This window comes from Neolamprologus brichardi, chromosome 17, assembly GCF_056152115.1.
Source record: "Neolamprologus brichardi isolate AB-2024 chromosome 17, ASM5615211v1, whole genome shotgun sequence".
Classification (NCBI taxonomy): Eukaryota; Metazoa; Chordata; class Actinopteri; order Cichliformes; family Cichlidae; genus Neolamprologus; species Neolamprologus brichardi.
Genome location: NC_142120.1, coordinates 930,819 through 943,950, shown reverse-complemented (window position 1 = coordinate 943,950; position 13,132 = coordinate 930,819). Strand labels below are relative to the sequence as shown.

The window sequence follows — 13,132 nt, the reverse complement described above, 5'->3', positions numbered from 1 at the left end:
CTTCCCACCCCAACAAGGATGGGACGTCATGGCCTGTGACAATCCTTTGTTTCTGCAGGAGATGCTAGTCAGGCTTTTATGTCCCTTCAGCTCGGTGGCAGCCAAGGCAATCTGTGTTGCTCCCAACAAAAACTGCCACAGGATTCTTGTCACACTTAAGGGACCTCATAGGGTGACGCTTTATCATGTTCCCCACACCATCTGGTGACCAGCTGTCCCTCTGTGGGACTTGGACAGTGCTGATGGCCTTCCATGAGCCAGTTTAGCGCCTGTAAATGGTGGCGTCTTTGTGCCAGCCAGTGCATCGCCCCTCTGTCTGCCATAGAATAATGAAGCAAAGGCTAGTGGACCACTGTTGTGAGGGTAAACCTTCTTGGTCCCAGGCCCACAACCACGAAGCATTCAGGTCCGTGAAGACGATGAGGTAGAAATCCCTTACTGCACAGGTGTCCAACCCCAGGCCTCGAGGGCCGGTGTCCTGCAGGTTTTAGATGCGTCCTTGATCCATCACAGCTGATTTAATGGCTAAACGACCTCCTCAACATGTCTTGTAGTTCTCCAGAGGCTGGTAATGAACTGATCACTTGATTCAGGTGTGTTGACCCAGGGTGAGATCTAAAACCTGCAGGACACCGGCCCTCGAGGCCTGCAGTTCGACACCCCTGCCTTACTGGTACCAGGTGGGAATCAAACTTGCAACTCCCACTCCAAAGGTGTAATAATAATAATAATGGATTTATATAGCGAGACCCTCAAAGCACTTTACAATTCCACTATTCATCCACACACTGGTGGAGGCAGCTACAGTTGTAGTGAGGCTGCCATATCGCGCCATCAGCCTCTCTGGCCGACACCAGCAGGTGAAGTGTTTTCCCCAAGGACACAATGACCAGGGGATCGAACCGGCAACCTTCCGGTTCCAAAATGAGCTTCCCAACCCCTGAACCACGATCGTCATGTAGTCTCACCACTACACTACACAGCTGCACTGACTTAAACTACATCTTATACATGTATGTGGGATAAAGAAGGTGGAGCGATAGTCTCGTTACTAAGGGAACTTGAGTTACAATGTAACCAATCGTTCTGTGAGACGAGGACATTCATCCTGTTAACCTGATTCCAGTTAAACACATGGAGCAGAAACTGGCTGCACTGTACCAGGACCAGTCTGTGACTGCTGCGTCTGCACAGCTGACGTCCTGAGACCTGCACACATGCAGCTATCTGAGAGACGTTTCACGTTTAGCAGAAAAAAGTGAACTTTTGGTCAAATCGTTGATTATTTTTTAACGAGTGTTCATTGGTGTTTATAGATATTCATAAGATGACATGTTGTTGCCTTGGCTCTGTTTCTGTTATTTGTTTGCTGCTTATCATAGTTTACCATGGTACTCTAAATGATATATTTTATACTATTTTTGTATTATTTCCTTGTGCCAGTAATCTCTGAAACACTTGCATATGTAGACGGTGTTGTTGGAAATGCTCCCTCACAGTTTCTGAGGGATTTGCACATGAAGCTTGAGACTAACTCTTAGCAGGACCGTATCTAGATGAAACGAAGCTGACGTGTCGTGGGTCTTTACCTGCATGAACAAGCACAGTGCAGTTTTACTGAAACTACCAAAGGCTTTAACAGACATGGAGATTCAGAGGAGCCGCTCATGATTTCTTCTTCTTCTTTCGCCGTGTGAAAAACAGTGTGATTTCAACACTCCTGTATCAGAACATACAAGCTTTCCTTTTCTTCTAAGTTTACACAGATGTTGATGGGTTTTACAGAGGGGACCTGACCTGTACTATAAAATTGTGTGGTGTATATCTGTACTGATATAATCTATGTAGCCAACTCTATGTGTCAGAAGAGTCACGCGGTCGAAACCTGAAATAAATACTTTCAATTAAAAACAACAGTTTTTATTGTGGATCATGTTCTGACAGAAGGTGATGATTGAAAATGTGACACAAATGTACGAAGCATCAAACAAATAACATCTGTGCAGCAAACAGGAGGAAAAACATCAGATTTGATTTTCAGGTCCTTCAGAACCAAAGATGAAGCTTCGTGATGAGAAGTGCTCGTCGTTCACAGCTGTGCTGCACACGCTAGCGAAGCAGCATCACGTTACAGTTAACTACATTACATCAGTCACTCACCGTTAGACTGGAGATGGAAAAATGAGCCTTTCTCAAGGGAACAAATATGAGACTCTGATCATCTGAAAATATTCATTTGCCTCCAACTTAAATCACTTCCTGTTTGCCTGATTTAGGCGTCAGGTGTGTGTTCAGGTATGCCAAGCCCCTCCCTCACCCACTCATTCGCCATTAAACTTTTATTCTTGTATGCATTCATCCCTTTTCAGGGTCATGGGGGCGCTGGAGCCTATCCCAGCTGTCATAGGGCGAGAGGCGGGGTACACCCTGGACAGGTCGCCAGTCTGTCGCAGGGCCAACACACAGGGACAGACAACCATTCGCACTCACATTCACACCTAGTGGCAATTTGGATTATCCAATTAACCTATCCCCACAAGCTGCATGTCTTTGGACGGTGGGAGGAAGCCGGAGTACCCGGAGGGAACCCACGCAAACACGGGGAGAACATGCAAACTCCACACAGAAAGACCTGATGGTGGAATTGAACTCAGGACCTTCTTGCTGTGCAGCAACAGTGCTAACCACCGTGCCACTGTGCTGCCACATATATACATGTTTAGTGATTTCCAGAGGCTCTTAAATGTGCCCTGCTTCCTCTCTGGCCTTTTCAACATGCGGCTTTTAGGCCACATGTCCGAGGAGACAAACAAAGAGTCTGTGCAGGCAGGGAAAGGAAACAAAGTCTACTTCCTGTAAGCAGCACAATCACACCTGTGTAGGGGGCCCGTTAGCAAAAAAAGCTGTTACAAATTCATTTAAACCAAATGCAAATATTTTGTTAAATTCATGCTGGAGCTGTTTCCTACAACATCACCCGCTCATGTTCCCACGACAACTGTCGGGTCAACAATTAACAACACAAGTTTCAGAGTAACACAAGTATAACTACACTGATCGCTGACAGTCAGGCTGCGATGCTGTAACGATTAATGACGCAGCTGCAGTACGGCTTTAAAAACATCACATTAAATGCATTTTGGAGTTTTCTTTGCAGGAACCAAACTCTCAGTAATTCAGTTGTTCTTCCTCCTGCTACAGTCACACAACATAAACCGTTATTTGCAACTTTAAAGACTTTTAAATATCCTATTAAAGCATTGGTAATATTACACAAGCACATTATGGTCAAAGGTCTTTTGCTTATTGCCAACTTTTAAATGTGGAACTTTCTGGCCTTCTCTGGGATCAGCTGCACCGGCAGTCGCTGGTTTGCGAACTCTGTGAACGATTAACACCAAAGAAGCCACAGCAACATCATGTTTCCAGTAAGATCATCAAATATACGTCACACTGTAATGTCAAATCCTTCAAACAGCTCCTTCTGCAGCTTTGCCAAAGCCGCCAGTGACTCGTCTTTAAATGCACAGTCGTGCTGGGAGGAGTTTTTTGAGCTGTAGCCTTGATCGGAGCCACTGCTCGGTCCTTTTGGCTCCTGAGCCTCGTTCTCCTCGATCTGCACATGTTCAGAGTTATCCATCCCAGCGGGGGGGAGATGCTGCCTGGGGACACTTGTGCACGACGACTCTGGAGAATTGAAGTCCAGGGAGTTCGGCGGAGCTTGGCTTCTTTGGTCCAAATAAGCAGAAGCTTGGTTCAGAGATATCCAGGAGTCCTCCTCATTATCTTCAGTGGGAATGTGACTAAAAGGTTCATCGACGAGGGAGATCCAGTTCTGTCTGGGCGGCGGTGGATTGTTTAAAACGGGCTCGGCGACGTAGACGGACTCTGTCAGCACGTCGTCCAGGCCTGATGGATGCTGACGTCTGTCTGTTGGGTTGACTGCAGGGATCAGTTCTATGACTGAGGACAGCTGACTCTCCGGGTTCAGCTCGGGGGTGAGAATATGAATGCTGCTGCTGTTTGCATTGATTTCCACGTCGTGAACATAGACAGGAAACTCATCTCTGATTAGAGGGACGCATTCAAGGACAGGAGGAATATGCAGCTGTTCAATAAGCATGTTGGCGTCATTTAGCACCTCCTCTTCACTAACCACACACTGCTTCTCGAACCAGTCGGGATTTTCAAACTGGTGGGCCTGGAAGGTTTCGATGGCGGTCCTCAGAGCTCTACCAGAGGGACAGTTGAAGTATTCGTCTGCACCGATTCCCTCGATGTGCTTCACCTGCCCTGGCTGATACTTCTCGATGTCTAAGATGCGGAAGAAGAGCTCTTCGAAGTGCTTCATCAGCCTGTATTTCACCGCGATGTCGAAAACCGACGGCACGTCTGTTTCGCTGCTGATGTCATCAAAATAAGCTACCATGTACTTGCCCAGCGTGCCTGCCTGGTGCATTTCTGGCAGAAAGAGGTTGAGAAAGGGAGTGAGCATGTCGTCTGTGGGCGACAGGAGGTCTTCCTTCAACGTCACTCGTCCCTGACCGCACATGGCCTTCCACTTCGCCTGGACGCCTCGCGAGCACAGCACGAGAATTTTGTCCGAGGGATCTTTCAGCTGCTGGCGCTGCCACTCGAGCCAGCGCAGACGACCCACCATGCCCACCGAGGTGGAGTCGAGCAGGTCTACCAGCACCTTGGTGCCACACTTTGTCTGGAGGAAGGTGCAGAGTTTCAGCACAACGTCCCTGTACAGATGGTGGTCTTGTGAGTAGATGACCAACACTTTGGGCTTTTGTTTGACTGGCTGCACTTCCTGAACTCCCTCTGGTCCTGCACTGACATTAGTTTTCCCTGAAAGTAGAAGAGAACACGAGAGGATCATCAGCAACCGAAGAGCAAAGTGAAACCATAACATTCGTACACAAATCGATGGAGAGCCACGTCTCCGATCAAAACCTTTGAAGTTAGAACTTAAAGGCGACTAACCTGGCTTCCTGCAGATGACACACAAAGCAGCTGCCATCAGTATACACATGAACACCACTCCCAGGGAAACTAACCCGTAGGGAGGGGCATGATCTGCTGCGAATGCTGTAAGAAACAAAAACAATTCAATGTGACACCAACAGATGAACAGACACCTGAGCTACAGTAACTGGTCTGTTAGCTCGGACTACACCGGCTAGCCTTCGCTCCCCGTGTGCTTCAGCGAGCCTCGGCCACCCTGGAACTCATCATTATACTCGCCAATGTTTCCTGCTGCTAACACATCAACTATGGCTACGTTCACACTGCAGGCGAAAGCGCATCAAATCCGATTTTTTATGCGACCCATATCCGATCATGGTATGACAGTGTGAACGGCACAAATCCGATTCAAATTCCCAATTATCAGCGCCCGAGAAGACATCGTGAACGCTTCCTGGCCATCCGGTGTAGATGTCAGTGAAACTGTTGGGAAGACAACGTTGGAGAAACGTGAACATTTTATTTGTTCTGTATAATCTGCAGATTCTGACAGAAACCTGCAACTATCCTTTGCAGCAGCGCTCCTCTAAAACAGCAATAAGGATCATTATTAGGTTATTTACATTATTATGTCAATAACAAAATAACTTAAAGCAAAAATTGGGAAACGTAAACAAGTCTTTATATTAACGGCCATCAGTCAAACATACTGTTGCTCTGGGTCTAAACAGAGCGCGTTGTGTGTGACGTCTTCTTTTGCGCATGCGCCGCTTTGAGCGTTCACACTAGAGCGCGTTTGCTGTCACATTTTATTTGTAGTGTGAACGAGCAGACAAGAAAATCTGATTTGATCAAAAAATCGGAATTGAGCATCAAGACCTGCAGTGTGAACGTAGCCTAAGAGGACAAACTCTTCACTTGTCCACCCACTACCTGGTGTGATGATGACAGCTTCTTACGTAGCACTTTTTTACCCTGTCCTAGCTCCTTTACACATCTTGCCTCATTCACCTTCACACAAGCACTTTTTTCTATGTTTAAGTGCTTTCCATGTAACATTCGTACTCCGACAGATGCAGAAGATGAAGAAAGAAACTGACTGGAGCAGCCTAACTAAACTAAAACCCAGAAACATTCATTTTGGGTGTCTGAGCAATTTTCGCAGTTACTTTGTTCCAAAACCAAACTATTTGGTTACATTTAAGTCAAAATTAAATGGCTGTTAAACCCACTTTTCCTCGTAGATGCACAGCTGGTTTGAGTCATTATAGTAGCAACAGTAGCGAGAGCAGAGCAAGCATCAGTGAGAACAGATGCAGCACATCGTGAAAGGAGGAGGTGGGCTGTAGAGTGGGTAAGCTAACGCAGCTAAACTCCACATGTGTGTGGGGTGGATACGAGCAGACGCTGAACCCTCATGTGGGCCGCCATCAAGAACAACTATTCATCTCACCACACTTTAGAAACGTCAGTAAGAGACTTTTCAGTGTTACAGAAGAACTAATGTCAGAAAAGATTAAACAAAACAACGTTTACGGAAAATGCTGGGAATCAAACCCCTGACTTTATCATCACTTTATAAAGTATTCACCGGACAGAGCATTCAGCCGCCCTCTGACTCAAACATGATACTGACCTGCAGGACCTTTCGTCACACTGGGACAAATGTTTTGCGTTTTCCTTCGACGGGTACAGTCTTCACCACATTGTGAGAAATAAGGTTTAATCTGCAATAAAGACAAAATGAACTTGTGCACCGAGGTGAGGTGGGATCCTACAGAATGGTGAATTATCAGAATAATAATAATAAATATGATTAAACTAACATCACTGTGCAGAACAGGCTTGAAAGCTTTACCTGAACATCAAACTGGCAGCAGGATCTGGGCCAACTATCCAGGCTGAACGTTACATTCAGGGTCTGATTCGCCTGAAAACGAGTTTGACCAACATTTAATAAACAACACAGTAAAAACAATGTTTTAGATGTTTCACCAAATAAAATTCTGTTATTTTCATGTTCAGCTTCGTCTCTTTGGACGTGCATATGCATGAACCTCGTAACGCCGAGTCTGGAGCGTATATTTGATACAGGACATCAACCTAAAACCTACATATGCAAATTAATCTTACATCTCTTTTTGTAATAAATGGTACATGATTCAATAAATACTCCAGTTTCAAATAAATTATAATTGTCTGGCAATTATTTCATCAGTCGTGCTTTACAAGGTAACATCTATATGACTGTAGTTTACACACGATAAGCAGCCTTTTCTACAAGTGACGCAAAAAAAGAAAATAAATTGCAGAAAGAGGCAGAACGACGTTTCCTGTATGGAAAAATGTGTAAAAACTAGGTTAAGGTACAGAATATAGGCCACTGTGACGACAGTGCTGTTGAAATGAAACTGCTAACTGCACATGAACTCTTTAACCCTTTAAGACCGACCATAGAACCAAGTCCGCCAGAGCTTATATTATATGTTTACATGCTGTGGAGCCATTTTTGGGAGCATTTCAAGTTGATATACATCAATACAACCATTACAGCCTAAATTTTAATAATATGTCTGCATTAAGTGCATAGTAATTACATAAATTGTAAAAAAGTGCAATAAACTACAAAAAAATTGAAAATCGTTTTTGTTTTTTTAACATATATTTCTAGTTAGAGAAATTTAAGAGGCTTATCCCTCAAAACTGTAAATACAAAAAAGTTGCACAAAATAGTTTCCCACCACAGGAAATTTATTTTGAGTGTCTTCATAGTTTTATTTTTGAAATACACCAATTTTTATACACTGCAGGAAAAACGAAAATAAATATTATGATGCAAATTTGCAAAAAAGCAGCATATGCATCAAAATAAACTATTTCCAGCAGTGCAATATGAGTCCTAAGCATCCCAGAAACCACACAGAAAGTCATAAAGTCAAAGATAACTTTTAAAAACACCAGTATAGGCTCATGAGGCCCTGATGGTAAAAAAAACTACATTTCAGCAAAATGACGTCACTTCCGGTTTCGGGCAGGTCATGGCGGACATGCGATAGTTCGTGCTGATGGACGTAGGAAGTGTTATGAACAGCTGATCGGATCAGCAAAGCGTGTTTCTGGAATATTATGTTTTTGTTGCTGCAAGTGCTTTTATGCAGTTTTTGCAAAGCTATATGTGGAAGGAAACTGTGACCGAGGACAAGCTGATGGTATAAGATGTAAGTACAACTCCTCCGGTTTCATATGCAAAAAAGATTATTGCGCTAGCTCACGTGGTTGCAGAGCTACCGGGATTTAAAAATAGTTGCGCAAAACAGAGCGTGCTGCTCTGACACAAAACAATTTGAATATGTAGGACGATTCAATTTTATTTATAGCAGGTTTCTGTGAGGCAGAGAAATCGATTTGTACTAACAGACACTTGGAGGAGAGAGACCTGATATTTCATAATCACATTATTAATCCTTACCTTATTTAAACTGTGTTTGTCCTGTTTAGAAGAGCAGCCGTCAACAATAACCATGTACTGCTCACACAGGCTGTCGGGGCTGAAGCTCACAGCCAGAGCAGGTTTTCCATCAGCTAGAGCGACCTGACTCAGACTGATGTTGGGCTGCCACAGACTTCCTGTCAGCAGACAGCAGGACAGACGTGCTTTATAAGATTTACTGACTCTCACTGGATTTACAGCTTCTATCTGTGACGTACCTCTCTCTGTGCAGAACTGTGTATTCCTCATTTTTGGATCTTCACAACCTGAGTAAACCAAAAACAGTTTCAGGAAATCGATTATAGAAGATCGTCATCTAAACCTGCCATGGGACAGATTTCTGTATTTGAAAAGATCTTTATGATGAAAACGAAAAAGGATCACATCACTTTGTCTCAAACACTTTGTACATTCAAGTCTTCAGGATCTCTGCGGCGTGAGTTTCCCAACCAGTGATTTATGGAAAGGAGAGGGTGTGTGACTGCACACAGCTGGGCCTCTGATAAGTGTTTAGTCCAGTATATTCCAGCTAATCATTCGAATGATTCTCCAAAAGTTGATTCTGTTCATCTGGACGTAGCGTTTTCTGGGAGAAACGTTTTGTCACTCATCCAAGTGACTTCTTCGGTCTCTGAGTGACGAAACGTTTCTCCCAGAAAACGCTACGTCCAGATGAACAGAATCAACTTTTGGAGATTTATTTTCCTGGATGATTGAGATGCATCAAGACCATTCGAATGATTATATAAGTTCAAAAAATAACAACAATAAACAGAAAATCCCAAACTACTCCAAGAAAAACAACCAGCAACAACCAAACACTGGCTCTGAATTCAACTCACCAGGGACTCGGACGTTTTCCCTGATGTCGTAGCTGCTGTGGTGCAGCTCTGGTTTGGGTATGTTGAAGACGGAGACCTGGTAGCTCTGCCCCGGATCCAACACCAGCATATCAGCTGAGAACGACCACTGAAAGCCAAGAACATCGCTGAGCGTCAGGAGCACACGGGAAACCTTTGCACCAGTACGAACGCCACTGCTGGACGTGCTGGTGCATGTTTGATCCTCACTCACACAGTGGGATGAGCGTGATGGGTACAATCAGTGACATGAAAAAATGTATATGGACCTGTGTAGTAGTTTTCTCAATGGCTGCTTAAACTAACGCAGTACTTCACAGTACTTGAAGTATCCTCGTCCATTTTTAATAATATTGATTTATTGGATATTTTTTGTATTATTTGTAATGATGAAAAAAGACATGTTCAGTTTAATGAACTTTAGCTTCAGCTTTGCTAAACTTTGGTAAATTGTCTCCATCATTGCAACGATCAAATGTTTATGATAGTGGAGGAACGACAGCGTCAGCGATGATGCTGCGGTGAGCAGTGGTTATATCAGCAGTTACAGGTTAAAAGTTTGCATTGAGAACAACCATCATGTTCTCCGTGTACGTTCATCCTCTGTAGTTCAAACCATTTGGTCAGAGCTCAGCAAACAATCATTGAAGTTGAAGCTTTGTCTGCATTAAATGTTGCTGCAGGGATGAAGTTACACAACGCTGAAAACCACACTCACCTTTTCTCCTGATGGACTTCTCATCGGCAGCTCTTTTTTGAAAGAATATCGAACACACAGGTTCTGATTGGTGGATTCCACCAGGACATGAAGCTCGGTGGCGTTTAGGAAGTGGATACTACCTGCAGGTGAATGTAGCAGAAAATATTCAGGTTTTTAAATAATGCCGAGAAACAAACAAAAACACACACATTATCTTAACCTGGAGTAAACACCAAGAGTGTGCAAACGCACATTTTTATTATTAATCTTCTGTTTCTTTTCCAAATAAACTTTCCTTTTTGCTAAAGCATATAGTTAGGGCTGGACCAGGTGACCCTGAATCCTCCCTTAGTTATGCTGCAATAGACGTAGGCTGCCGGGGGATTCCCATGATGCACTGGGTGTTTCTTCTTCACTCACTATGTGTTAACAGACCTCTCTGCACTGAATCATATCTGTTATTAATCTCTGTCTCTCTTCCACAGCATGTCTTTATCCTGTCTTCCTTCTCTCACCCCAACCAATCACAGCAGATGGCCCCGCCCCTCCCTGAGCCTGGTTCTGCTGGAGGTTTCTTCCTGTTAAAAGGGAGTTTTTCCTTCCCACTGTCGCCAAAGTGCTGCTCATAGGGGGTCATATGATTGTTGGGCTTTTCTCTGTATCTATGAAGCGCCTTGAGGCGACTTTTGTTGTGATTTGGCGCTATATGAATAAAATTAAATTGAATTAAAAATAGTTTTAATGTAACAGTTTGTTTCCTGGTATCTTATCAGATTTGTTTTTACTATTTGTGAAACAAAGTGTGATAAAAATCTTTCAAGGGGTTGACTCAATGTTTTATTTTATTTATTTATTTTGTTGTTGTTGTTTATGCTGTTTGTATGTGTACAGCACTTTGTGAACTCTGGTTTTATGTTAAAGTGCTTCATAAATAAAGATGGAAAATGAAAAAACACCCACGTTATAAGTAACTGTCCTGACTTAAATCATCATCATCATCAGTTTTAAAATCAGGGATTGTTGAAAAGCTGATGGATCTGTGATGGACAGTGTGTACTGCTGTTCATCCCCTCAGACTCACCGTCATCCTTTAGCTTCCAACTAGCCTCCAGCACTGGCTGCAGGAGTCCTGCCTCATCTGGCCTGACGTGCACGGACACCTGCAGCTCCTCTGGGTTGCTGGGAGTGTAATCATGAACTCTCAGCCAGCGTTTGTCCAGACAGTTCGCTGCAAACACACACACACGAGAACAGTGTCATTGTCCCAAAGCAAAGGTTTTAGTTTAAGCGATTGTGTTAATTGTGCGTCTCTTTTTGTTGCTCTGTTCCAACACTGTGTTTGTTACTTCCTGGTATATTACAGCACGACATCACAAACGACTCTTCCCAAATGTAATATTGGTGCATTTAAAGAATAATTTTTGTTTGATTGTTTTCCAAATTCTTGTTGTCGTTCTGGCTGCGCCGTCTGAACCAGAGTCGAACCAGGAAATCTGAGCAGCAGCAGCAAGAGGAAGACTGAAGAGCAGAAATCCACTCACTTTTACGAACTTCACAATTCAAATCCTGGAGAGGAAAAGACGGACAGAAAGAGAACATCAGTAAGGAGACGTGTAGTATTCAGTGTTAGAAAATGTTTCCATCAGCTCCTCTGTAGGAGCCAGTTTCAGGTCCTATCAGTCACCTGTAGAGACGTTACTTTACTTTTATTTGAAGAGGAGTCACGTGAACGTAATATTTACAACAACTGTTACAATATTCATTCAGCAAACAGCCGTTTGAATGCCCGGATGTTCTGTTTTAAGTTGATAGATATCAGAGCTGTACAACGCTGTGCCTCACACACCGACACACGAACACTGCTTATCTGATAAACAGCTGTCAATCATTAGCACTGCGCGCTGTTACCGGTTAAACTGTGACTTTGTTCTTCGCCACACAAACACCAAAGAAAAGAAAAAATCTTCACTTGTTATACAATCAAATGAAATCATCAAACAGGTACGAGGACTACTCTCTAAGTAAGAGTTAAATGAATTACGAACAGTGCTCAGTTTTATTTTAGTTTGTTTAGAGAAAAATGGGCCTTAAACAAAATGTAGCTCAAAACTGTAAGAAACAATAATCTCATGTAAAGAAGACAAAAATATCGAATTCTTTAAAAGACAAACTTTCTTTCTCTACCAGGAAAATTCAAACAAAGTTTCTTTTCAAGTTTGTCTAAAATTATTTTCATAACGTTTACAAACAGGAACAGGAAGTGTTTGTTGTGTTCGACAAACTTGGAGCCAGCCACGCTCCACTGTAAAACCTTTCTCACCTGTCGAGAGCACTTGAGACGTCCGGATAAAATCCTGAGCGTGGCCGACAGCGACACGCACGTTAACAGCAGCAGCGCTCGATGGAGCCTCATCTTCTCCTTTCAAACGAACAACAGTCGCTCAGTCAGACGCTTCTCTGTCCACGGCGAAGCGAAAACCCCCGACGGGGTGTAACTGGAAAACTTCCTGCTCGATGTGACATAACCTGCTCGATTTACAGTAAGTTACTGAATGCTACATTCAGGACCCGTGGGAATTTAGACTACTGTTCTGTTGACTCTGACGAGATTGAATATGAAATAATGGATAATTCAATAAGCACTTCAGGTGATTCGTGTATTCGGTTTTTCCGACTCACGCATGGTGAACGATGCCTTCTAAAGCCGAGGCTATGATGGGATTTTTAAATGACTGAACTCATCACACTCGTTCAATTTTAAGAAACGCCTCAACATTTACATTAAACTTGCACATTAACACTGTGCAAACAGAGACAGCAGTAAATGACAGAACAGCGTCAGTGAGCAACGTTCATAGATTGTTTCTAGTGTAAAAATTTACAGCCTCCCACAAACCGTACCCGGTTCTCCCATTTTTCTCTCTGACAGTGAACGAAACATCAATTTTCCGTTCTCTTCCTGGTTCTGAGGCTTCGTTACTGTCGTTACTCACAAAGGCTCACAGCAGCGTCGTGGGAGGGCCGTGAAGTTGAAGGTCGGGGGCGGGAACACTAAGGCGTAACGTGCAGCGTCACATTTGAACGTAACTCATGTGTCGGCTGCTCTCAGCA

General features: G+C 43.6%; 1 protein-coding gene across 1 annotated transcript; it reads right to left on the bottom strand.

The window, feature by feature from the left end:
- Positions 1 to 1,904: 1,904 nt before the first annotated feature.
- Positions 1,905 to 12,543, bottom strand: il17ra1a (interleukin 17 receptor A1a). The gene is made up of 11 exons (XM_087830738.1): positions 12,342 to 12,543; positions 11,563 to 11,587; positions 11,103 to 11,249; positions 10,040 to 10,161; positions 9,304 to 9,430; positions 8,680 to 8,727; positions 8,441 to 8,598; positions 6,830 to 6,901; positions 6,608 to 6,698; positions 4,990 to 5,094; positions 1,905 to 4,854 (listed from the first exon to the last, which is right to left on the bottom strand). The coding sequence occupies exons 1-11, from the start codon at positions 12,432 to 12,434 to the stop codon at positions 3,449 to 3,451; spliced, it is 2,394 nt and encodes a 797-aa protein (XP_087686864.1). The 5' UTR covers positions 12,435 to 12,543; the 3' UTR covers positions 1,905 to 3,448.
- Positions 12,544 to 13,132: the final 589 nt, after the last annotated feature.